The 23,179-nt window shown below is 35.7% G+C and overlaps 3 protein-coding genes and 1 long non-coding RNA gene across 5 annotated transcripts; all 4 read right to left on the bottom strand.

Moving 5' to 3' along the window:
- Nucleotides 1–1,127: 1,127 nt before the first annotated feature.
- Nucleotides 1,128–6,860, bottom strand: LOC111791519 (putative tRNA (cytidine(32)/guanosine(34)-2'-O)-methyltransferase). Of its 2 annotated transcripts, none has more exons than XM_023672900.1 (12): nucleotides 6,748–6,860; nucleotides 5,588–5,664; nucleotides 5,413–5,506; nucleotides 5,112–5,161; nucleotides 4,525–4,574; nucleotides 4,306–4,414; nucleotides 3,968–4,028; nucleotides 3,835–3,887; nucleotides 3,245–3,337; nucleotides 2,830–2,893; nucleotides 1,840–1,947; nucleotides 1,128–1,584 (listed from the first exon to the last, which is right to left on the bottom strand). In XM_023672900.1, the coding sequence occupies exons 2-12, from the start codon at nucleotides 5,612–5,614 to the stop codon at nucleotides 1,343–1,345; spliced, it is 951 nt and encodes a 316-aa protein (XP_023528668.1). In that variant the 5' UTR covers nucleotides 5,615–5,664; nucleotides 6,748–6,860; the 3' UTR covers nucleotides 1,128–1,342. The 2 variants fall into 2 exon arrangements, with proteins under 2 accessions (XP_023528668.1, XP_023528669.1); XM_023672901.1 differs by lacking the exon at nucleotides 6,748–6,860 and adding an exon at nucleotides 6,286–6,718.
- Nucleotides 6,861–7,635: 775 nt separating this feature from the next.
- LOC111791518 (26S proteasome non-ATPase regulatory subunit 7 homolog A-like) lies at nucleotides 7,636–11,875 on the bottom strand. The gene is made up of 9 exons (XM_023672898.1): nucleotides 11,575–11,875; nucleotides 10,766–10,858; nucleotides 10,596–10,677; nucleotides 10,214–10,310; nucleotides 10,016–10,091; nucleotides 9,866–9,924; nucleotides 9,574–9,696; nucleotides 8,312–8,455; nucleotides 7,636–8,059 (listed from the first exon to the last, which is right to left on the bottom strand). The coding sequence occupies exons 1-9, from the start codon at nucleotides 11,759–11,761 to the stop codon at nucleotides 7,988–7,990; spliced, it is 933 nt and encodes a 310-aa protein (XP_023528666.1). The 5' UTR covers nucleotides 11,762–11,875; the 3' UTR covers nucleotides 7,636–7,987.
- Nucleotides 11,876–12,965: 1,090 nt separating this feature from the next.
- LOC111791517 (glycerol-3-phosphate 2-O-acyltransferase 6) lies at nucleotides 12,966–15,233 on the bottom strand. The gene is made up of 2 exons (XM_023672897.1): nucleotides 14,539–15,233; nucleotides 12,966–13,998 (listed from the first exon to the last, which is right to left on the bottom strand). The coding sequence occupies exons 1-2, from the start codon at nucleotides 15,154–15,156 to the stop codon at nucleotides 13,108–13,110; spliced, it is 1,509 nt and encodes a 502-aa protein (XP_023528665.1). The 5' UTR covers nucleotides 15,157–15,233; the 3' UTR covers nucleotides 12,966–13,107.
- A 6,458-nt stretch (nucleotides 15,234–21,691) lies between these two features.
- Nucleotides 21,692–22,763, bottom strand: LOC111791314. The gene is made up of 2 exons (XR_002814630.1): nucleotides 22,581–22,763; nucleotides 21,692–22,507 (listed from the first exon to the last, which is right to left on the bottom strand). It is a non-coding gene; the product is annotated as an uncharacterized LOC111791314 (long non-coding RNA).
- Nucleotides 22,764–23,179: the final 416 nt, after the last annotated feature.

Below are 23,179 nucleotides of genomic sequence, written 5' to 3'. Positions count from 1 at the left end.
GTTTACCCTTTGGATTTTCATCTCGGTTGGAAGGTTCAGATGTCAAGGAAAGCGAGCAAACGGGTCAGCTTCAGTCCCGATGTGAATGATAAGCCAACAGTCCTGCTCAAACACGGCGGCCGTGACGGCGGAGCCGGAATATGGAGCTTCGGCCTGAGCAGAGACACAAGGTACTTGCCGGTTAGGTTTCTACAGAGCCTCAAGGCCAAAGTAAGTGAAGCCATTCGCTTTGTATCAACAAGAAAATCTTCTCGAAAGGTTTCTTCAGCCTCCACCTCCACCTTTACAAGGTCAAGATCGGTCTCGGACTCCATGGACTCGCATCGAGCTGAAGCCATTGAAGATTGCATCGAGTTCTTAAACCACTCTTCGTCTTTGTCCAGATCAAATTCAGTCTCTGGAAGTACGTACTAAAAGTTCTGTACTCATGGGAATGGAATGTGCATGTAAAATTTAGTCGATATTTTAGACATTCTTTTGCGTGCCCGTCTCTGTAAGATGATGCTTTAGCAGATGATAATAGAGTTTCTGCCTTCGAATCTCTGAAATTTTCTTGTCTAAATGCGTGAACACCAGAGATCTGTTCATTAAAAAATTACATAAATAGGATATCAACAAAATATCACTTGATCAGGTAAATTAATATGCATAAAAGTTTTACTTGGCTGAGTTGTTCTTGTTCAGTATTGTCCATAAAGGAAGGAACTGGATGGAACAACCACCGTTGACGGCCTAAATAATGGCATCTCCTCAAGGAGTGAATGGCCTAGACAGCACGAATCTCTCTGCGTGATATGTTTGGGCCATAAATTTTTAGAAGCCAACAGTTAGACAGGGATGAGTTAGACCTGTGAATTTGGAGGGCCACGCCTTTGAGGAGATGAAAGATTCTCAATTAGCAAGCATGGTTGGTCAATTCTCAATCAGGGGACCCACCTGTAAAACCCCAGTTTGTCCAAACAATTGCAAAGGAGAAACATAGGAACATGCAGACCCACATGCAGTGCAATGGTTAATGGTATGCTCGAAATGATATTCCTTATTTGTTTTAGTTTGAGGTATGCATGGGGGTGGGGGGTTCATGTCCATGAAAATAATGAAGGGTGAGTAGTACTCGTGCGGGATAATCTCGTGCTAATCATAATACATCTCCATAATCATTATATTTTCAAACTAAAAGAATCAAAATCAAGATCCACATTACATCAAGAGGACAGAGTAATCATCACATTAAACGAGAGAGAGAGAGAGAGGGGAGGGGGGAGAAATGATTGCTGTTTCTAAAAATTACCGGTCCATCCGAAGCCACTTTGTTGTGGTTATCTAACATTGAATAGCGTAATCAGGAATCCGAGGAGAGTTTTTCAAGTTCTCGAATTCCTTGACTGGAAGCTTTCTTCATTTCAAGAGCCCTCTTGTAAGGTGGGGCGATAGGAGGCTGCACAGGATCTAAGCTCCGATAAGTTCCCTCGGCACCTCTGGGCAGTGGGTATGAACGGTCGGAGTCATATCCACTGAGGTCCCCACATGCAAGAAATGGGATGTAAACTTTATTGGGACCTTCCAGCCACCCACTACTGCAATCTGCGAGGGACACAATGTAGCAAAATAGCAATGCTATTACTTCCACTTGTGTAACGAAAAATACCAGGCAATTGACCACATCAAAATCAGCAAGGACACTAATTTTAAAATGCCTAAAGACAAGAAGACAGCTCGGTCATAGCACCAGCTGTAAAACAAATAAATCTTTAAAAACAGGATAGGAACATGTTTGATCTTAGGATGCGTCCATCCGTTGATACGTAAACACCCAATCAAGGCAGTACATTAGTTTACCTAAGTCATCTCCTCCTGATGGACTTCCCACCTTTTCCAGCAGGCGATGTAGATCTTTTGGGTTGAAACCTTCGGGAGGAGAATAGTTTTCACAGACTGCAAATGCCTCTGCATTCATATACAATCCACATATGAGCTTCGACATGAACATAACGTTAAATCATAATCAGAACTTTGTTTAAAAGTCTTTACCGTGGGTTCACCTAGGTGACTAAAAGAAACCAATGGAATGAATCGCAGATTTAGTTCAAGATTGTATCCACTTAATCCATTCAACTTTTAAATGCTCCAATTATGTTCTTGAACTCTTGATTTTGATCCCATTAATTTCCCATGGTTAACATTGTGGCTTAAATGTTTTCATGGAACGTTGATTAGACTAACGAATATGATATGATATACCAACATGTGATATAAAAGAGAAAGCCAACTAGCTAAACTAAGGGCAGACAAACCCAGAAATTCAGTTTAAAATGTAATTGCTCCCATCGCGTCTTTTCGCATCTTCCATAATTTTGTTTAACATGCCTACTTCTGGTACATAATGCCAAATAATCACTTGCTGTTTTAAGCAAGAGATAAAAGAACGCTTGCTGAATGTAATTGGAACTTTTTCTAGTTCACGAACACAACCATGAAAGTTTAGAAAAATTTTACTTTTGCCCTGGACTATTTTGTCCTCTATTACATCTTTTATATATTGCAGATGTCACCACGAAAATGAGCTAACTCCACAATTTGCTGTTGGGTGGACACCAGTCCCACCACCTAGAATTAAACGATAACAATCTAAAGTTGATTTAAGGAATCCAAGTACAATGGATATCTAAAAATTCATGCGCAAGAATCCTATGAACCAGACGCTATAAAGAGAAAAAGGCAATTTTCAATTAGGAGTATCATTTTCTGGAAACAAGTTCAATCATAACCGAAAGATAGACCTCTATAGCTACCAATGGAAAAAAAAAAGTGGGAAAACCAAAACGTTACCTATACTGGAATTGCGACTGCTTTTTGGTTTTGCAAAAGTCACTACAGGGAAAAATAACTTCAGCTGCAACAGAAAAACCCAAAAATGTAAAACATCATTGACGGCTCAATCACTTCATGTATGAAACAACAAACACCAATCTTTGATTAAGATCCTTATTTAATCCATGATAATACTTGACAAGTTTTACTAGTGCTGAACATATCTAAAAGAATTCTATACGTCAATGCATTAATTATAAGGTACAGAAGAGCTCACAGGAAATTTTCCAATTTGACTGGAAAAAAAATGTAGAAGAGAAGAGAGATTCATATTGTAGATGCCATTAGTGAGAACACCATAAATTTCTTCGTTACTCGAGTATGCTACATGCTTTTTTAATTGGGTATTGTATAACAATCATTTAATATATACCTGACAATACAAAAGGCTGGTATCCTTTCCACGGAATATCTTTGCTATGAACTTACCACCTTCTCTGAGAACGTGAGTAACTATTGTTAAACCCTGCAAAGAAAAGGGGGAAAAAACGAGATGAGCTCAGTTACTTAAACCTTATGCATCTCCAACTATATTGAGAACTAACTCAAGGAAGAGAGAGAGGGAGGAAAAACGAGGCAGAGCAGAGGACAGTGATGGAAGCAACAAAACTAAGTCCATAGAGGAAAAAGATCAAAGAGTGCAGGCAACATACAATAGAAAAACACTTAGAATGCTTCAGTATAACCTCCTAATACAGCAACCACCATTTACCTACAGGATCTCAACTACTTTGCTCACTAGTTACACGTTATTTTCTATTTGTAGGATCAAACAATTTGACACTCATTAGTGCTTCTCTTGTTGGTATTAGTTTTTGATCCTTTCCACACAGTAAATGTGAGATGAAGCAACATCATTACTGTCAATGTGCATACATACCATGCATTTTCAAAATCTCTTAAAATATTCATCAGCACTTTCTCGAGAAATTAAACAGTCTCTGTAGAAAACACAGCACTTACAGCTAGTATGAGCTGGGACTGAACAAACTCGTCCATGTCATGAAGACCAGTAACTACAAACAAGCACATAATCAGTAACAAAATATCATCAGGTGGAACCTCAACAGAGAATTCAAAAAACACAAGTATCTACCATCAGGTGCACCATCACAAACAACCAGGTCAGCCTTGCACCCATCAAAATGCCTAATGACCTGGTAAAATTAAATATTAGATAGGCCATGCACAAAAACATATGACAATTTAGTATGTGATCAAATTGTTGAATAAAATAAAAGATTTCTAACACAATGTGAGCATTCATTCAAAGAGAAAAAAAAATCCAGTATGGAGAAAAACATAGGAAAATTATCAAAAATAGAAAATTTAAAACAAAATTGACCATGTCGGTGGTGCATTAGGATCTGGATATGTCTTCGTTTACCACTTCAAATGTTAAAAAATACTTCGTACATGGTACACCCGGCTTACCACTTCAGCTGTCCTAGCATTTGTTATATCACCCTGCACTTGAATAACACCTTCAATTGGAGCCATCGGTTGTAAATCAATAGCAACAATAAGAGGATGATCGCCATCCCTGCAAGTTAAGTTAGAGAATCAATGAAAAGGGAGAAAACAAGTGGAAAACGGAGAGAAGGATGGGAAGGAAAAATTTACATTTTCATGCAATAATCTACCATAACTTACTTCGAATCAGGAGAAAGCTTTGCTGGGAGATACAATTTCCTACTAAGGACCTACACATGATTAGTAGGCGAGAAAATGTAAAGACAACTTGGAAATAATTAACCAAAATTAATTATATTTTTGTTCAATAGTTGCAGCAACACATACTACATTGCTTTTATCAGCCTCCTTATATTTAGTGTTTTTCAAAACGTGAAATGTACTGAAGCATAATACTCCTATGAGTGTTAATATAAAAATACAGATAAAAATATATATTGTTCTGACAAATAAGATAATGAAAGTTTAAAAACAAGCTTTTATAAGAGTACTTAAAAATTAAGGAATTCGAGTTGTTTTCTTCCCTTTTTCAAGAATACTTAATGTTATCATTACTTTTGAAAAGTGTACCAAAATGCAGGGTCAATGAAGGGAGGAGAGTATTGCACCCCATATGCAGGCATGTTGTTCAAAAAATGCTTACAATGCCTATCACTTGAAGAATTCTTGTTAGATTTAGTTGTTTTATATGAAAAAAAAAATCCCCAAAAAGCATTGACCACTAGTTTGATAAACAAATTGCAACAAGAAAACGCCCAAGAAATTACCTGGCTCCAGCTACCGGGGGCTGCACATAAATCCACCACTCTCTTGACTCCTGCATTTAAAATTTCATGGTAGATGATAAACTTAGAAGCGTTTCAAATGACTTGTACATGATAAAACAGGTTGATTACAAAGGAAAATAAATCACACAGATTTCAGGAGGATTCTAGAAAATAGTTCTGTTATGGAATCCAAAATGTTGCAGCAATAATTATTCTCATTCATGTCGACCATCTCAGTGATTGACATCCCAGCAGAAATGTAAGAATATTTCAATAGAGAGGAGCCAATATAAGAACAAACCTTCAAATATGTTAAATTCGTCGTCTATCTGAAGAAGTTTAAATGCACTTCGAGCACGCCAACCTTCTTCTTTTGCTTTACGGTAGTATATATCCTAAATGAGACACAGTAAATAAAACTTGGAAATAGATAATGAATTAGAAAGACAAATAGTCAAAGACAATAGTGCTTAAACCCTCTTATCTCTCGAAGCTTTGCCCATGATTGAAGAATCAAGCAAGAGTTTCTGGTAGTGTTGAGAAGACAGGCCTCCTGGTAACATTCAAACCCAGCATGAATGTTAAAGTGGGTCATCAAAGGAAGTCTTAAGTGTATTTAATAAATAAAGTATTGAATCCTCAACCCAAAAAAATAAACAAATTTTGGTATAGAGCCAACAAGCCTTACAACAATAATTCAATTGGAGCATCAAATTCCTTCTTTCCAGAAATATTTGCCACATTCTTGGTTAAAATCAAAATAGAGCAAAAACGTCTAATTAACAGATAAGGCTCCAATTGATAACCATGGGGTTTTTTGTTTCTAAATTTTGAAAATTAACCTTATAAGAATTGCTTCCACTCATGATTTTTTTTTTTATCTACTTTCTAACAATTTTTTCAAAATTCATGTCAAGTTTTGAAAGCTATAAATAAAAATAAAAATAAAAATAAAAACTTGTTTTTACTTTAGGAATTTGGTTGAGAATTCAAACGCCACCTTACAACAGATGATGAAGACCATTGTAAAGAAATTGTGAGAAAACAGAACAATTTTCAAAAAGTAAAAAACTAAAACAAAATGGTTATCAAACAACGCGTAAAAATTCCAGATTAGAACACGCTATGCGGTGTGCTCATAAACAACTCTAAGAACTAGCTATACAATCTTCACCTCAGAGTACCACATCCTACGGTTAACGTTTACATGGATAGCGTAGAGATAAATGAAATCTTGATCAGGCATTTCATCGAACATCTAACATGCCTCGGAATGTACAGAACTTCTACACCCCTCCTCCGACAACTGCTTACAATCGGACACACCCAGAAACAATTCTCTAACTCAGAGAATTAATATTATTTCCGTCATATCTGATGTCAACTTCAAGGGACAATTTGTAAAGTTATCAACAACTAACTACACAAACAAACTACTAGTTACAACTCAACCAGTTGCCAACTAATGACAAGTTGATTAGTTACACAATATAACAGCAAACTAATAGGTCTAACTCAGCCAAACTTCATGCTGCGACGGATTGAACACTAGATATAATAGAAAGAATTAGGGCAAGCCGGAAAATGTTCGCACAGCAGTGCAAAAGAAAGAACAAGAAAAGGAGGAAACTCTTACAGTAGAGATGTACGACTAGGTCCGTTCCCAAGCTGAAATCAACCTGATGCTAACTTCAAATCTTAAGTCCAGTAGTTTTGTGCCGGCGCGCCGCTACTGCTACCCGCGTCTTGAATCCTTATTTCTTTAAATTTTAAATTCTGATAAAATATATATATATATATTCCAATTAATTGTAAATTCTCTCTAAATCCCATTTTTGGTGCTGGTTTTGGAACTTAAATGAATATTAAAATAAGATTAAAATGTTTTCACTTTGTTTGGGGTGGGGGGGATTTACTATGATCCACGGTAAATTTTGATATAGTTTGAAGGTAATTAATGTAATTATTCAGGCTCAATTTTAGCATCAAATAGAATTCCATACTCCAATTTATCAAACCCTAATATCACCCAGAGTGAGTTGATAATTTTTCTAATAAAATTAAGGAACAACAAATTTTGATAGAATACGGTGACATTGATCAAATACAGTTACATAAGTTTAATTCATGAACTTAAAAGTTCGTATCTATTTAATTTTTTTAACTCCAAAAAGAAAAAAAAAATGTTAAAAGTCTTTGAATTTTAGAAAATCTTATCCCATTCAAATTTTATAAAACATAATTAATGTTATAAAATTAAAATATTAATCTAATGAAACTCTTAGCTTAGAATTTTGAAACTAAACTCGTAATTTAATCGATAACATACCATAGTGATTAAAAACATACACATTACGTTTGGAACTATTTCAATTGAAATGAAGAGGTATTCAGTAAGTTGTAGCGATGAAATGCTATCATGAAATAATTTACAACCAAAGAGCTTAAGCTATAAATGGAATTTGTAGGGTAGTTTGTAAATAGAGATAAATTATACCCCACAAGGAAAGTCAATGATCCACTATGGATAAAATATTTTTGTCCATTCAACGATTAAACAGCTTCAAGAGGATGGAGCAATCATTTGATTCTACAACATTAGCAGCTAATGAGGCTTAGGGTTCTATACTTCCTTTCACAACCTGACTTCAAATTGCTTTTGAATGAGAAAAAGTGAAATGAGTGTCTACAGCAGCACATATTTGGGCAAATAAAGTGACATTGGACAAAAAATTATCAGGAAAATACATGCTGGGAAACTAGCCATCTCTTCCAATAGGATAAAACAAAAATATCATCATCAATCAAGAACCCAACAGACAGATAACTAGCTCCTTCAACTCAGATGTTTCAAAGGGACTGATGGAAGCTGCACATTAGTTTCCAGAAGCTATGGGGACAATTGCTGGCTTTGCATCCTCAGCCTTTTCGTGTTCTTTGTTTAACATCTAGAAAACAGATTTTTCCACCAGAGCAATCAACGATTATGAGCTAATTGAGAGGATATGTGTGCATAAAAGGGCGTTCGAAAGTCATTCCAGGTCAATTTTAATGGTATGAAAATCACGTTAAAAAGAGTAAAATCAAGTATTAAATAGGGCATATGTAATAGAGAATTGAAGGATGACAAAAGTAATTTTAACCATTTCAAAATCACTCCTAAACATACCATAAATCGGCTGGAAATTATAGAAACTAACCTTGTTATTGATTAAATTATGAAGTGCAATGACACTCCGGATGAGTGAGGAAAGATAAATAACCAGCATCATATCATTGGTTTTTACTGCAAATGATTTTATCAACTCTGCCACGTTAAGATTTGGAAGAAGGTTGAATACATCCTGCAATTTTGAGTAGAAATTAAACATCGGTATAGCTTTTCAGGGTGTTTTTAGGGTGGAAACTAGTAAATCATAATCAATTGGTCTGTTCCGTGTTAATACTTCTCGCACCACATAATGCATAAAATATGATGGAAAACAAATCACACCGCAATGAGGAAGTTCTTACATAATAGTGTGTGTTATGTAACAAATCTACAAAGATGGATGGATGCATTTGAAAAATTCACGAGACATGTGACGAATGCATCTTATTATTGGCCATGACATCAATGTAATCCCTTTTCCCTCTTCACTGGATCCGTATAGAGACTGTCTATTAATTGATCGTTCTTTTCTGGGGGGGGGNTTTTTTGCGAATCAGGGCAACCACAAGAAAGGTACATTTCCAGTCTCTGTAGCCAATTCTAAACTTATGTTCAACGAACGTCAAATTCAGACAAATACCCAACAAATTGCCCAGATTCCTTGCACCATATCATACAAATGGGGGGGGGGCAAAACCTATTGGGTCTTTAATCGTTTCACAAATATGAGATATCAATATCCTGGAAATGATAGTCAAGGCAATTTGATTTCATGATATCCTAATTCAAGACAAATTACAAAGGAATTCCAATCCTTCGGTTATTAAAACAATGCTTGAGTGAGATGAGACACAACATGAACTTATTGAATAAAAAAAAAGGAAACAACTTTTTATAAGCATATAATACTGAAACCAATAAAACTTATGCCGATAACGTTCAATTAACAAACAAACGAATAAAATAGACATCAGAAAAAGAAGAAAAAAAGAAAGGACCACATAGGCAAGGCACCTGAATATATGACATTTTTTCTTACAAAATGTTTATTCCTTTTTTAAAACTGCAAGCAAGGACCTTGCTTAGCATCAGATTACGCAGGCAAAGGTGCATTCAGCACCTAAACATGCCTTCTAAAAAAGTGGACAACATGTTTTGAGTTGCGGAATATTTGTCAATTTGATTGGACAAACAGTGTAGAAAGCACATCATCAAATACATTCTATAGTACACAAGCGCACGCACAGGTGAATCAATATAATGCAGTGACATGCATAAAAACTGCACAGAAATGGTTAGAGAAAATGGTACCTGTAAATGGTAAAGAATCTCATGATTTAGCGGAAGCTTCTCGTCAATAACAAGATCAAGGTAGCCACGAATCTCACGAAGTCGTGCATCCAAACCTTTCAAAGCAGTAAGTTTTCCTGTCACCTATAAAATATCATTTATATTAGTCAATGCCTTCGTGACCTATGCTGTCATCTAAAACTTCAAGTTTCATACATCAAGTAAATCAAAAAGGTTTTGGAACAGTTTAAATAAAAGAAAACTGATTGGAGAAAACTGCAATGCAAGACAAGTAACAGTAAAGGAAATTAACCTCATTGGCAAGTGTACTAATGGTGGTATCCTTGACATCCCTTAGTAAGTGTTCCACACCTGTATTTAGACAAACCAAGAGTGTTATGTGGTAAAAAAAAACTGATGAACACCCTAAAACGGGAGACTTGAAATTCATTTTAGTACTCACCAATTTCCTCAACCTCGTGGGCAGCAATAACTGAAGGTACATGAACAAAGATCTTCTGGCTCTTTTGGGTAGCATTCTGTCACCCAAATTAGAAGATATGTAACGTCAATTAGAAAATGATCTTAATAGTAAATTCAGAACCATTAACTCTCTAACGCATCAAACATTTTGGGGAAAAGAGATAACATGAAATCATACCTCTTTAACTTCTTCAACATCATAGTAGGCTTTAGTAGGTATTCCCAACTCCTTTGGTTGAACATCAATAATCACAAGCACAGGATTTGGTACATAACTAAAAATCCAGCGGAGAAGATATGAGTGACTCATGGTGTAACCAGACAAACAACATCGGTCAAAATGATGCAATATTCATCATTTACTGACTATGTGATAGCCTCCTAAAGAGTCTAAATTCATGGTACAAAATTACATAAATAAGGGCTTAGAAAACTAGAAAAAAGGAACATAGAGAGGACAGGATAGAGAACAAGCAGAATAGTTTTTAAGAATGCAGAATTTGAGAACATGAAAATAAAATTGTGAGAACCTCAATACCAAACATGTATGGAGATCTTACTTGTGGAACAATTGGTGAATATCAAGATCATTCTCCCGCAGCTTTGGACCTGTGCTATACCAACCTACGATGTGCTCCTTAGCTGACAAGTCCACAAATTCATGGCTGATATAAACAAACAATTCTAAACATAGAAAAGGCACAAAAGGTACTAGAAGTAGAGAAAATACCATTTATTCTCTTGAACATTGAAAACATCGATTCGTGATAGTTGTGGTCAAGAAACCATATGCTTGGATCTTTCTCATCTTCTTCAAAGGGGACTGAAATAAAGAGCGTGGACTACCCATCAGAACAGTAACCACCCTACTGGACTCATACATGGCTGGATTATAAACAGTGATTTGGAACCACAAAAGTCTATAGTCGAGATAAATAAAAACAGTTAAAATATACAATGGTTCAACCCAAAATCCAAACAATCTCGAGGCAGATGGATAATACTGATGTTATACATTTAATAAAAAAAATTCAGTGGGTGCCTAAAGTGTCGATAATCTTGGCTGCCAAAACCTTAACCAGTACGAGTCAATCGAGTATAGCTTAACAACGAATTTCCAGTGTCATACAAACTATGAAAAGAGTAACAACCAAAGCAGGTGAAAAAAGCAGGCAACTGAGTGCCATAGTCCTAAGTAATTCATAATGAGAGGCAACCTAAGAGATTTTGCGAACTAGGACAACCAAAGCACAAATAATCGCTTCTTTTCATGCCTTTTTTGCGAATCAGGGCAACCACAAGAAAGGTACATTTCCAGTCTCTGTAGCCAATTCTAAACTTATGTTCAACGAACGTCAAATTCAGACAAATACCCAACAAATTGCCCAGATTCCTTGCACCATATCATACAAATCAACCAGCGTCCACTTTCAGCTATTAAACCGAATCAAACGACCAGAAAATTCAGATCCAAACACAATACAGCAATATTTTTTACAATAGGCGAGAGAGAAATCGGTAAGAGAGATGAATACGGACCTGCATAACTATTGCTGACATCGACAGTGCCCTTGAAAGAGCTACCGAGTAAAACTCCTACAACTCGTTTGCGAGATTCCTTAGCAACTCGATTGTAGTTATCGACGATACTGAGCAAAACCAGAGGGTGGACTACGACCTTCTCGACTGGCCTCGATGATATTTGCTGCGTCTTGATCACATCCATGGTGGAATTTTTGGCAGTGTCTCCGAGTTCAATCGAAATTGCGGTTCTGTGCTGAGGAGGTTAAACCCACTTAGAAATGGAGAAGCAGCTTATTAAGCCCTTTTTGGTTGTCGAGTTTTCTTGGCAGAAAAGCAAAGCTCCATTGTGATGAGCCAGCAACCCACTCGGCCCAAAGAATCCACAAATTCTAAACCGCGCTTTTCGTTTGCTTCTTCCGAGGTCCAGATATCAAAGGTAAATATAGCTTAAGATAAATATGTAAATTTATTCGAAAGAGGGAGAGAAGCCCAAAACAATCCGGCAAACCTCAGGTGAGCCCATAGCCCAATATCAGACAAGAAACTGCTTCACCAAGATACTCATATTCACAATTATTAAATAATATATTTATTTTCATTTATTAGCTTTAAACATAAAACAACTATTAAATACGAAAAATACCTAAATTTACATCATATCATTCATTACTTTATATTAAAGTTAGTTTAAAATTTTAGTGCGCGACAAATTAAGTTGAATTGTGATGTGCATTGTATTATATATTAAGATAGCGTCTCAATTAGTTGACATTTATGACTCTTCTCTCTTGTCTCTTGCACCCTAACTTTCTAGTCTGTCATCTCTTCTCGTTCTTCAATCTCTATACCATGTTCTTGTACTAGTTTTCGTTTATTGTTTGTTTGTAAAATATTGCAAATCGAAACAATAGATACTATATTCTTTTGTACTGTCTTGTTTATTATTAATTATTATACGTATACAATAACTGATGTGGAAGTTAAAATTTGAATTTCTAAGATAAATTATATTGAATATACGTAGGTGTTGTTATGTAACTATCCATCCATAAGGTACTAGATGTAGTCATAAATTTTGGTTGGTGTGAGATTGATTGATTGCATATCCTCCACTACTATTGGCAGCGTTGTTAATGAATAAATACACATAGCACTATAAATATTTATGTCTACCTCTTACACTCTCCTCTCCTCTACCAAACCATAACCTAAGAACCCTTTCTTTTGAATGAGTCAATCAGAATGAGTGATGCAGGAGGAGCATATGGTATCACATTTTTGGCTTTTATGGCGCTGTGTTTTGTGGCTCTAAAGCAATGGGGAGGGGGAGTTGCAGAGACATAAATGCCCAATCAATTTATGCCCTTCAGTGTACCTTACCATATCAATAGGGAGTCAATTTTAAAACAACACAAATAAGGACAATTTGTGTATACATATTGAAGAGGAACAATATACATAAAACCATTTATATTTATTTTTTCTAACAATTGAACTTTTTATGGAAAATAAAACCGATAGAGATTAGAGAATAATGGGGTTTTGGTTTTAAGTAGATTTCTTAACTGATTTGCCGTTTTCTTTTTCAGGGGAAACTCGGCCGTCAGTTCCGGAGAGAATGCCGTATTTCCCCTTTCTGGTCAAATTAGTACACTCAAATCCTAGGGTTCCGCCAAGTACCTTCTGAATGTAATTCGCCACCTCAATCGCTGATCTTCCGCTGCTGCACGTCATTTCCGCTGGCAACTGATTCAGAAACGTGATTTCGTATGTCGGTCTCGGATTCATGAACACAAAGTACGGATCGAGTAATTTGTGTCCATTCACCGTCGTCCCGTAAAATACACTCTGTTTCGTGTTAATGGCGACGGGGACGATTCTATCTGTTAGCTCGGCGAAAAGAGCACTGAATCGTAATAGGAATGGCTCTCTGCAAGTGGTCCCTTCGGGGCAAATCACGAGGTCGCCATCTTCAAGAAGGCGTTTAATGTGAGCCGCATCTTTCTCTCTCTCTCTCGACAGAGCAACGGCCTTGATCGGAGAAATTATCTCCGTGAATTTGCTTATACTGTACGTAACGCAGCTGATTTTTCTACCTAAGGCGACCGCGATGATCACCGGATCTAGGACAGTGCGGTGGTTACAGACGAAGAGAACGCCGCTCTGGCCTTTCTTCGGCGGCGGCGGCGGAGTTCCCTTAACAACGAGCTTGATTCCGAGGAATTTGTAGTTGTACCAAGCGATTCTTTCCGGCAAGGGAATGTTGGTGTAGACTCTGAGAATTGAAAGGATCACGCCGATCGGCAGCCATAAGAAGGTCAATAGCGCCGCCAGTGGTGTCGGCCGTTGCACAAATCGGCCGTCGTGGAAAATAATCGGGCTTAAAAGTTTGTTTCTCGGCAGCGGCTCACACTTGGATCGTGGGACCATATATCCTTCCTGAATCATCAGCCACAAATTTCAAGGTCAAATTACACGTAAATTATAATTTTTTTCTTTAAACCAATTTTAAGTATTTATTAATAAAAAAATCACTCAAATATTGATAATTGTGATAACTAATATTCATTCATGATGCATGAAACTGAGGTTGGAACGTACATGAGGAAGATGTGGGTGTGACATGAAAATCTTGTGCTTTATATTAATCGCTCCCATAATGTTAATAATGCAACAAAACAATATTAATTGAAGGCACGTGCTAGGAAAAAGGGGGGGAAAAAAAAGGAAGAAACAGCTGGAGGATTTTAATTATGTTGAAAAATGAAATTTATTGAGGTTTGGTTGGAGATTGAATCACAAAAAATGTAACAAGTGATTTAGTGACCATTAATTGCCATTAAATTAAATGTAACAATATTAATTGAGAGCATGTAATTGGGCCACGTGGGTGGAAATTAGGAGGTAAATAAATTAACAAATTTAGGAAATATGAGATTAATAATAATAATATGAGATGGGGAGAGATGGGAAATAGACCTTGCAAATTGACATGAAATCATGGTCAGTTTCTCTATCACCAAGCCCTAAATCAGGCAAATCAGTGCCCACTTCCTTAATAAGGCCCGTCTTCTTCAGATCGCCAACCAGAACTCCGGGTTTTTTAACCAACCCGGTAGCCCGACCCGATTTCGTCACTCTCAGCTCTGTTCCGATGACCTTATCGGCTCCCAAAAACGTTTTCACGAAGGGTTCCACCATAATCCTCGGATTCGCCGTCACAATAATCCTCTTCCCGAACGAATTGAAGACCTTCCAAGTTTGGGGATGAACGTCCTCAGAGTAAAATTTGGGCAACACAGAGCGAGCCACCATTTCGATATCCGCGACTTTCAAACCGGCGAAGGCCACGAAAATGAAAGTCTGAATGGCCAGGGATTCGGACAAGAACATGTAAATTAAGTAAACTAAGGGCGACGAAACCAGAAGGAGGAGTCCCCGGAAAATGCTTCCGGCTTCGACGGCGACCAGCATGTAGTAAGGGAATGCGCTGTGAGAAATTAAAAGAGTTCCGTCTAAATCGGCGGCCACCGTCTGGTCTGACCGCCGGTCTATGTTGCATTTTGAGATGGCCGGGAATTGACGGTAAGCCCCCATCGGAATTCTCGAGACTTGCGAGAGGGAAATCAGAGAGAGAGAGAGAGAAATGGCTGTGAGTTGGGAAGCGAAGAGGGGAGAAAATGGGGTTTATAAAGAGACAGTAGGCAAACTTCAGATTTTTTTTAGTGCGATTTAAATATATAAAAACAAATATAAATTACTTGAAAAAAAAAAAAAAAACAGTTAAAACGAGTGCATGAACCACCATTATGCTCACCCGAGTCCCATGTGCACGAGTAACTAAATGAATCGCATTCAATTGCTACCACTTAAAAGTAATTTTTGTCTTTGATTTACATAAGGTCACACAACACGTTCAAGTATAATTTATTATTCATGAATCCCATGTCGTGTACGAATTCGATTTTTGTTGTTGTCACATACAAAACATTAACAAAGATCTATCATTATTTCTCTCGATTTTTTTTTGTTTGATTAATGAATTCGTTAGTTTTTTTTTCTTTTTCTTTTTTTCTTTTCTTTTTAATACAATATAAAATTTAAATTTTTATGCTCACCCATCATGTATGCATGCATGTATATGTATGTATGTATGACACGCATCCATCACCCANAGTATTTTATAAATTAAACAAAGTAATTAATATATAAATAATATATTAAAATGGTTGATGACGTGATCTAATTGCTTCCATAACTTTCCTACAAGAAACTATTAAAAAAAAAATATTATGGGCATTGTGTGACCTACAAGCTAAACAAAAACTTGAAGTTAAAGTTTTTGGTCAATTTTTTTAAATTATTTTATTAGGTAAAAAACATTTTAAATAAACCAAATCATACATTAGTCAAAGATTTGAAGTTTATATTTATTTAGTCTCGCGATCTTACAAAAAATTAATATTTTATTTGATGTAAAATTATATAAATACAATCATTATAATTATTATTATAATAATATGGTAAAGTTGAGAGTAGTAGAGAATTAAATGGGGTTGGTTAAGGATTGTTTTATTATTAATTTTGTTGAGAAATAAATAAAAAGAAGAAAAGTTTAAGGTGGATTTGAGTGGTTGAAGGTGGATAACAACACCTCCATCACATTGAATAAGCCTACTTTTTTAGTTCATAGGCGCCGCCGCCCGCTCATTGCCGCATTTAACCACTTCCGCTACTTGGCAATGGCATGGACTTAGTACCACGATTTGAGGTTTCCATACCCGTATTAATAGTTTCGTTTTCTTCTCAATCTGAGATCTCATTATTCACCCACCTTCAAAGTCCAAACATCTTTGTGGGCACATTGCTTGGTGTCCACCTTCCTTTAGGGCCTAGCGTCTTCGTTGATACACCGCTTAGTATCTGGCTCTAACACTATTTATAACAAATCAAGTCATGGACTTGACACACAATGTGGGTTGGCCAAATCCCTGTTGGTCCTCGTTAATTATTGCTGACACTCGTTCCTCTCTCCAATCAATGTCGATTTTAGCTATTACAAATTGAGTATGGATTGATTGCTTAGGCATAACATAGTTTCTCAACAACCATGTTTATTAGGTTTCTTCTTGTCCTTTCACCTGAAAATGTCTTCACACTTGCAGTCTCATGTCAACAACACCCAACCAAATTATCATGTCTGTCTAGATAAATTCAAGGAGAAAGCACCAAAGTTTTACCATATATTTGGGCAAAGTAAAATACAAAAAGTTTTACATTTGGACAACAACCAAGATTTCTTGTGATATTTACCCACCAACACAAACAATTAATCATGGTAGTTTTTTCAAAAACTATGTTTTTAAAAACAGGTGTAATTAATTGAGCTTTTAATTGTAATTAGTTTCTTGAGCATTTAGGTTTCATTAGATGTCAAACCAAACCCCTCTTTTTCTTACAACCATATCAAGATCAGTCAATTCATAAAATCAGTATTTAAATAATAATAATAATAATAATAATTAAATATAAAAAATGTTTGAATTAAATCTAAAACTGTGGATTTTATTGTTGAGAGTAGGAGGAGCCTTCTCTCAACTCTTCTACATTTATTCTTACAACTACTTACAACTGTCTTCCAACTTTTAATAATATTATATTCTTATTGTTCTTTTTTTTTTAATCATAAATGATAAAATTAAAAGAAAAAAACAAAATACTTTTAATTATTTTTCAATCTATCTTATATTAAATATTTTAAATGTCTAGTTAATGACATGATTAAATACAAAGTGAACATGAAATAAATGCATAAATGTAGTTATACTGTCACATGAAAATTTATGAATAAAAGAAAAAATAAACACGTAATTGAACTATAAGTATCGTTATTCATCACGAAATGAATTAAACTTGAATATGTTATCGACCTAACTTAGTAGCATTTATTTATGCACGAAAGTAACCTTACTTTGTTCTAAATTTACTATTCCAAATTAAAAATATTATAACATAAGCTATTAATGTGACAAAATTCTATGAAAACTATAATATAGTCTATATACCTAACTTAGGAACATTTATATTTGAAATGAAAGTCATTTATTTTTGTGTGGAAAGTTTAATTGATAATGAGCTAAAAAAGAAAAAATAATGGTCATTACTGTCATATCACCGAACTTACCGGCGAGTTTGGAAAATAAATTTAGAATAAACACAAATAAATTAAAGATAATAATAATTGAAGAAGGTGACCATTTTATTTTGTATTTCTAAGAATGGACTGTTTTCTTAAATATTGAAGAACAAAATGGTGACGATTAATGATTTGTAACGTTAATATCAATTAATATGAGAATTTAAACTATGCTCTTAAAACAAAAATAATGTATCATCGTATTTATTAAAGCTTATTCATATTCGCATATAATTATTTAATGAAAATTTAAAATAACATGAAAGGATAATATACAAGGAGGATCGCATGATTATATATATATTTTATTAATTATTTATCATATTTCTATCAAAATTTTAATAATTAATTAAATGGCGAAAGAGTTTGAGAAGTAATTTTAATTAATTAAAATTAGGCTTTACTGTTTATTGCAAATCCAATCCAGTAGTAGAAGAACTGCCAACTCAGAGGAACCAACGGGGGAGGGGATTTAATTGGGCCTTTTACTCAAGTTGAGCTCAGCCCACAATGAAGCCCAATTATCATTGGGCTGAAATATGAACCGGCCCATATTTTCGGGCCCAAACTCACTAGTAAAATCCACAAATGTTCTTTAAAATAGAAAGAAAAAGGGAAGTCTACAAGTGCTCAGCTTGTTGCCGCCCGCCCCTATCCTCCTCGCTGCTGCAACCTCTCACCGCCACGCACAGCCCCACTTCCGCTGCAGCCTCTCCTCTCTCAGTCGCTTGTTCTTAAGGTCTGTCCGGATCCAATCTCTTTTCTTTTCTTTGGTTTTTGAGCTTCAATCGGCTAGGAATCACAACTCTCCACAATAGTACGATATTATCCATTATGAGCATAAGTTTCATGATTTTGCTTTGGGTACACCATAAGCTACTTTCTCTAGAGCTCTCGAACAAAGTACACAATTTGTTCACACTTTAGTCACTTTTGACTACACCTTCGAGGCTCACAATTTCTTTGTTCAATATCTGAGTATTCTATTGGCTAGGCTAAGTTTAGGGCATGACTCTGATACCACGTTAGGAATCACGACTCTCCACAATTGTATGATATTGTCCGCTTTGAGCGTAAGCTCTCATGGCTTTGCTTTGGGCTTCCCGGAATGGAGTGTCCACTTTGAGAGTAAGCTCTCATGGCTTTGCTTTGGGCTTCCCCGAATGGAGTGTCCACTTTGAGAGTAAGCTCTCATGGCTTTGCTTTGGGCTTCCCAGAATGGAGATAGTATTCCTTACCTATAAACCCATTAACATTTCCTAAATTAACCAATATGAAACTTACTCCCAATAATCCTTATAATCCTTGACACAATCAACTCAGCGTGAAGCATTGGATCCACAATAAGAACTCCAAAAGCTGCATATTGTGCTGAGAAAAGTGGCATTAGATTTAGCTACAATCATGAGAAAAGTGGCCACCATGTTTACGCTAATATTAGATGCACATTGGTTGAGAGTAGAATGAGCATTCTTTGTAAAGGTGTGAAAACTTATCATTCCCAAACGCGTTCTAAAAATCTTAAGTGGAAACCCGAAAGAAAAAGTTCAACCAGCCCACTTTGTTACAAATCCATGTGGGTTATGGTGGCTAATCAATGTATAGAATTACAGAATCCGTTTGTATATTATAGTCCCATAGAACAGTGATAGATAATTTGTCAACTTCCATATAAAATCTTTAGATACGTTTGCTGATATGTTTGACTTTTGAATAAATAGAATTATAAAGATTATCAACTTCCATATAGAATCTTTAGATAATAACCACTGAAATCTCACCTTTCTAAATTAAAAAATAAAAAACAGTTCACCTTTAGTAAAGATATATATATATATATATTTAATAATAAAAAAGGGCGAAAAAAGCGTAAAATGTGGACATAAGCTAATTTCCAACAGAATCCTAATGTCTTCCCATGTCTGCCATATTCATCAAATCCACAAAAACAGGAGAAGAAGATCAAGTGGAGGCATGCACATTAGACATAGACAAGCTGGAACACAGTGCCCACTGCCCAGCCCAGCCAGACCTTTTGTTTGTTTGGATTTATTTATGTTAATGTTTCAAACATGCTGATTTAATAATGTTTTTACAAGGTTTAATATTTTTGAGATATTAATGTTGGAGGTTTTCTAAGAAATGCTTCTTTCTCCTCTTCAATCTCTATTCTCCAACCGATGTAAGATCTTATCCTGAGCTTCTAAAAATGAAATCAAAATTGAAAAGAAAAAACAAAAGGGTTTTTTTCTTAATCCAAATAGTCTGTGAAGCTGGATGTTTTCTGCCCCAGATTGGTTGGTCTGTTTCAGCAATTGGTCGTGGAGGTTTGGCCGAAAAGATAGTTTTTTATGACCCGAAACCGAAAGGCACAAAGACAAAAAAAAAAAAAAGGGGGGAAGAAATGCAAAAAGAAAATTATATTAAAGAAAAAGGATACAATAGGGTGGCCAGCACGTGTAGAGATGATTAAAAGCTTTTCCCTTTATTTTCCTTTTTCCAACGAAAATCAACAAACTTTTAAATTTAAAATAAAATAATAAAAAAAAAAAGTCTGCCAACTTTGATGTGTTCATCCATAATTCAACAGTTTCGATGGCCGAGAAGAAGAAGAAGAAGAAAACAGCATTCTGTGCTTTCTTCTTCCATTCATTTGAAAAGGCAAAAAAAAAAAAAAAAAAAAAAAAAAAAAAACAAAAAANAAAAAAAAAAAAAAAAAAAAAAAAAAATCACGTGGGTTCAGACATTCTTAGTGCCCACTTTAGCTAAAAAAATGAAACATCAAAAGAAAAAAAATTGAATTAAAATGAATCATAAAGTCAAAAAGATACCCACAAATTCGGTGGTTCATGTTGATTTGAAGAGACAAGACCATTTTGATTATCCTTAACAATACATTAATTTACAGTTTTTTTGTTTAAATTGGTGTTCAAATTAATCTATAGTGGATGCTGAACTACCCCATGTCTGCTTCAGAATGATTGACATCCAAAAGCTTGTTTTTTTGGACCAATCTTTTCTACCTTTATCTCAAATCTAACCCCCAATAAACGAATCCAGTATCAATTAGAAACTTCAGTTTCTCTTTTTCTCCTTTGGAAATTGAAATCATATATGGAAGAGACTCGATCTTTAAGAACTTTTTCACTGAAATGAAAGGAGCTGAACTAACTAATATATTGAGCTGAACTAATCTAATGATGGAACTCAGGCAGCTATGGATTGGGTAAGAGGGAAGAGGGCCACGTGAAGAGAAGGTGATGTTCCACTCGAATGTCTGTCTTCAGATCAGATCCCCCTCCTAATTATTTGATTGAACACTCACTAGCTGGCTTTTAGTTCTGATACAGTTTAGCCATGGAAACCCCACCAAATTAATGCAGTACTGATTGATCTAAGGAAGAGTTTCTTCTTCTTCTTCTTCTTCTTCTTCTTCTTCTTCTTCCTTTTTCCCTTCCAACGATGCTGTACAGGTAATGGGGCAGGGGTAAGGTCATCAGAGTGGGCTCTCCCCTCTTGGCTAGGCAACATTTCAAACACTTGGCTGACAAGAATTGGCACCTACAGCATTTAACACCAGAGTGTGCATTTTCTTCGACGCCCCTATTGGGCATTGGACCCATTGGTTTAGTAAGAGATAATGGGTCCTTATCTTGTTTCCCCATTTTCATTCTCACATGACAGTGGCCTCTCCTACTTTGACTACAGAAGAAGCTCCAAATGAGGATTATAATTCCCTGTGGAGTAAGCATCTGGATCGATATCCCAACTATGTGTATGAACAGAGACGTGAGCACACACAGACTTGGGTTTGAAAGGGAGAAGGCAAGAGCTTTCGAAAGCCATATAAATCCAAAGAAAAATTCAAAACAGAGTCATTGAGATCATCATGACCCAACATATCAAACAGATGGCAGGTGGAAGACAATGACATGATTGATGGCAACAAGTTTCTTCGGTTTACTTTGGCCATTGAGTGTTTTGAGAAAATTCACTTAACAATTTTCTTCAATGGACAAGGATGTGCAACAAATTCTGGTCTAATTAGACAGGTAAGAGACAGATCATATTGCTATGGCAACTTGCAAGAACAAAGTGATAGAGAGAACCTAAATCACAATTCACAAAGCAGGCAGGCACCATCATCAACTCAATCAAAACCCAAGTCAATACTTTTCAACAAGATGCAGCACTGCACAATAATTAAGCATGATGCAAGTACTATCATCACAAAAATCAACTTAAGTTCAGCATGTTAGCCACATTATGAGTCCAATTATAATGATTAATTAATGTAAAACAAACACCAAATCTTTAACAAGAGAAACCAAATCATTAACCACTAACCACCTAATTTCAAGATCGCCCCTCGTCAGAATCTGACTAATCATCTCTGACAAATCTGTTTTCTAGCGACAAATAGTTGAAAGTTTTCATGTTTTTTCTCCTCGACATTTCATCAAACAGGTAGAGTGCATAAGACAATTGACGAACAGATGAAGCGATTTGCAGGGTGTCGGAGGGGGGTGACAGCCACTTTATCGGCGTGCATTAAGGTGAGCTCCTCCCTCCCCCGTCGATAAAAATTTAATCATGTGGCTAATAACATGCCCAGCCACGCCTTCCAATGGCCACCAGGCCGTTGCGCACATGACTATGTATGCATAAAGCTAGGCATCTGACATTACTTCCAATCAAACTCATGAATACCTTCTTTTTCAAAAGATTTTTAATCATTCTGTAGAATATAACCTATACCATACCGAAACTTTCTTTAATCTGAGTAAAAATTTAAAAAAGAATTGTTCAATCGTTGCTTACTCACATTGCACAAATCAATTGCGCAGGGGGCCATGTCTTCTACCGCTTTCGTCGCATTTAAGCCTCGTACATTGCACAAATCCCCTGTGGATGCTCATTCAATTTCATTTGAGATATGGCTTTTGAAACCCCGATTCTCCAAGTATTTACTGTTGCGTGATTTCAAATGCCTTTGACTTTTCCAACGTAATTCTTTAGTTTGACTTTTTATCGACCACAAATCTTCAATGTTCGGTTTTATTTTATCCTCAGACCAGGAAAAGACGTTAAATATATTTTTTCAATTAAATTAAATACCATAATTAAGGATTCGTCAGGTGAAAGATTGACTTTGAATTCATAATTGGTTTAATTAAACTAATCGTGGATTTGGATCTTAAATCTGCATCGCATTAATTATGAGAAATCATTTGAAAGCAACCAAAACCCATTTTTTAAAAATTGTAAATTTATATATTTAGACCAAATGTCGAGACATTTACACAAAGTCAATTTCTTTCTTTTATGATATCATTAACGCTCCTCCTTTACTCCATCCTTTCAAGCTTTTATTTTATTTTACATTATTAAGATTTACCCTACCATTAATGCTATTATTGGTAT

This window comes from Cucurbita pepo, chromosome LG03 (genome assembly GCF_002806865.2).
Source record: "Cucurbita pepo subsp. pepo cultivar mu-cu-16 chromosome LG03, ASM280686v2, whole genome shotgun sequence".
Taxonomy (NCBI): Eukaryota; Viridiplantae; Streptophyta; class Magnoliopsida; order Cucurbitales; family Cucurbitaceae; genus Cucurbita; species Cucurbita pepo.
Note: the sequence above shows the minus strand (reverse complement) of the source record. Positions and strands in the feature narration are given on the sequence as shown.

Bases quoted from the DNA above. Each gene is read 5' to 3' on its own strand.
- LOC111791519 (XM_023672900.1), bottom strand. From the start codon at position 5,614: ATGGGCAAAGCTTCGAGAGATAAGAGG. The intron at 1,948-2,829 runs GTAACGTTTTGG...ATATGAATGCAG, and splicing joins CAGTCGCAATTCCAGTATAG to AGGCATTTGCAGTCTGTGAA. The intron at 1,585-1,839 runs GTAAACTAATGT...TGTCCCTCGCAG, and splicing joins ATCAGGAGGAGATGACTTAG to ATTGCAGTAGTGGGTGGCTG.
- LOC111791517 (XM_023672897.1), bottom strand. From the start codon at position 15,156: ATGGGGGCTTACCGTCAATTCCCGGCCATCTCAAAATGCAACATAGAC. The intron at 13,999-14,538 runs GTCTATTTCCCA...CTGATGATTCAG, and splicing joins ATTTCATGTCAATTTGCAAG to GAAGGATATATGGTCCCACG.
- LOC111791518 (XM_023672898.1), bottom strand. From the start codon at position 11,761: ATGGATGTGATCAAGACGCAGCAAATATCATCGAGGCCAGTCGAGAAG. The intron at 10,311-10,595 runs GTAAGATCTCCA...CTGGATTTTTAG, and splicing joins ATTCACCAATTGTTCCACAA to TTATGTACCAAATCCTGTGC. The intron at 8,456-9,573 runs GTACCATTTTCT...TCAAAATTGCAG, and splicing joins AGATTCTTTACCATTTACAG to GATGTATTCAACCTTCTTCC.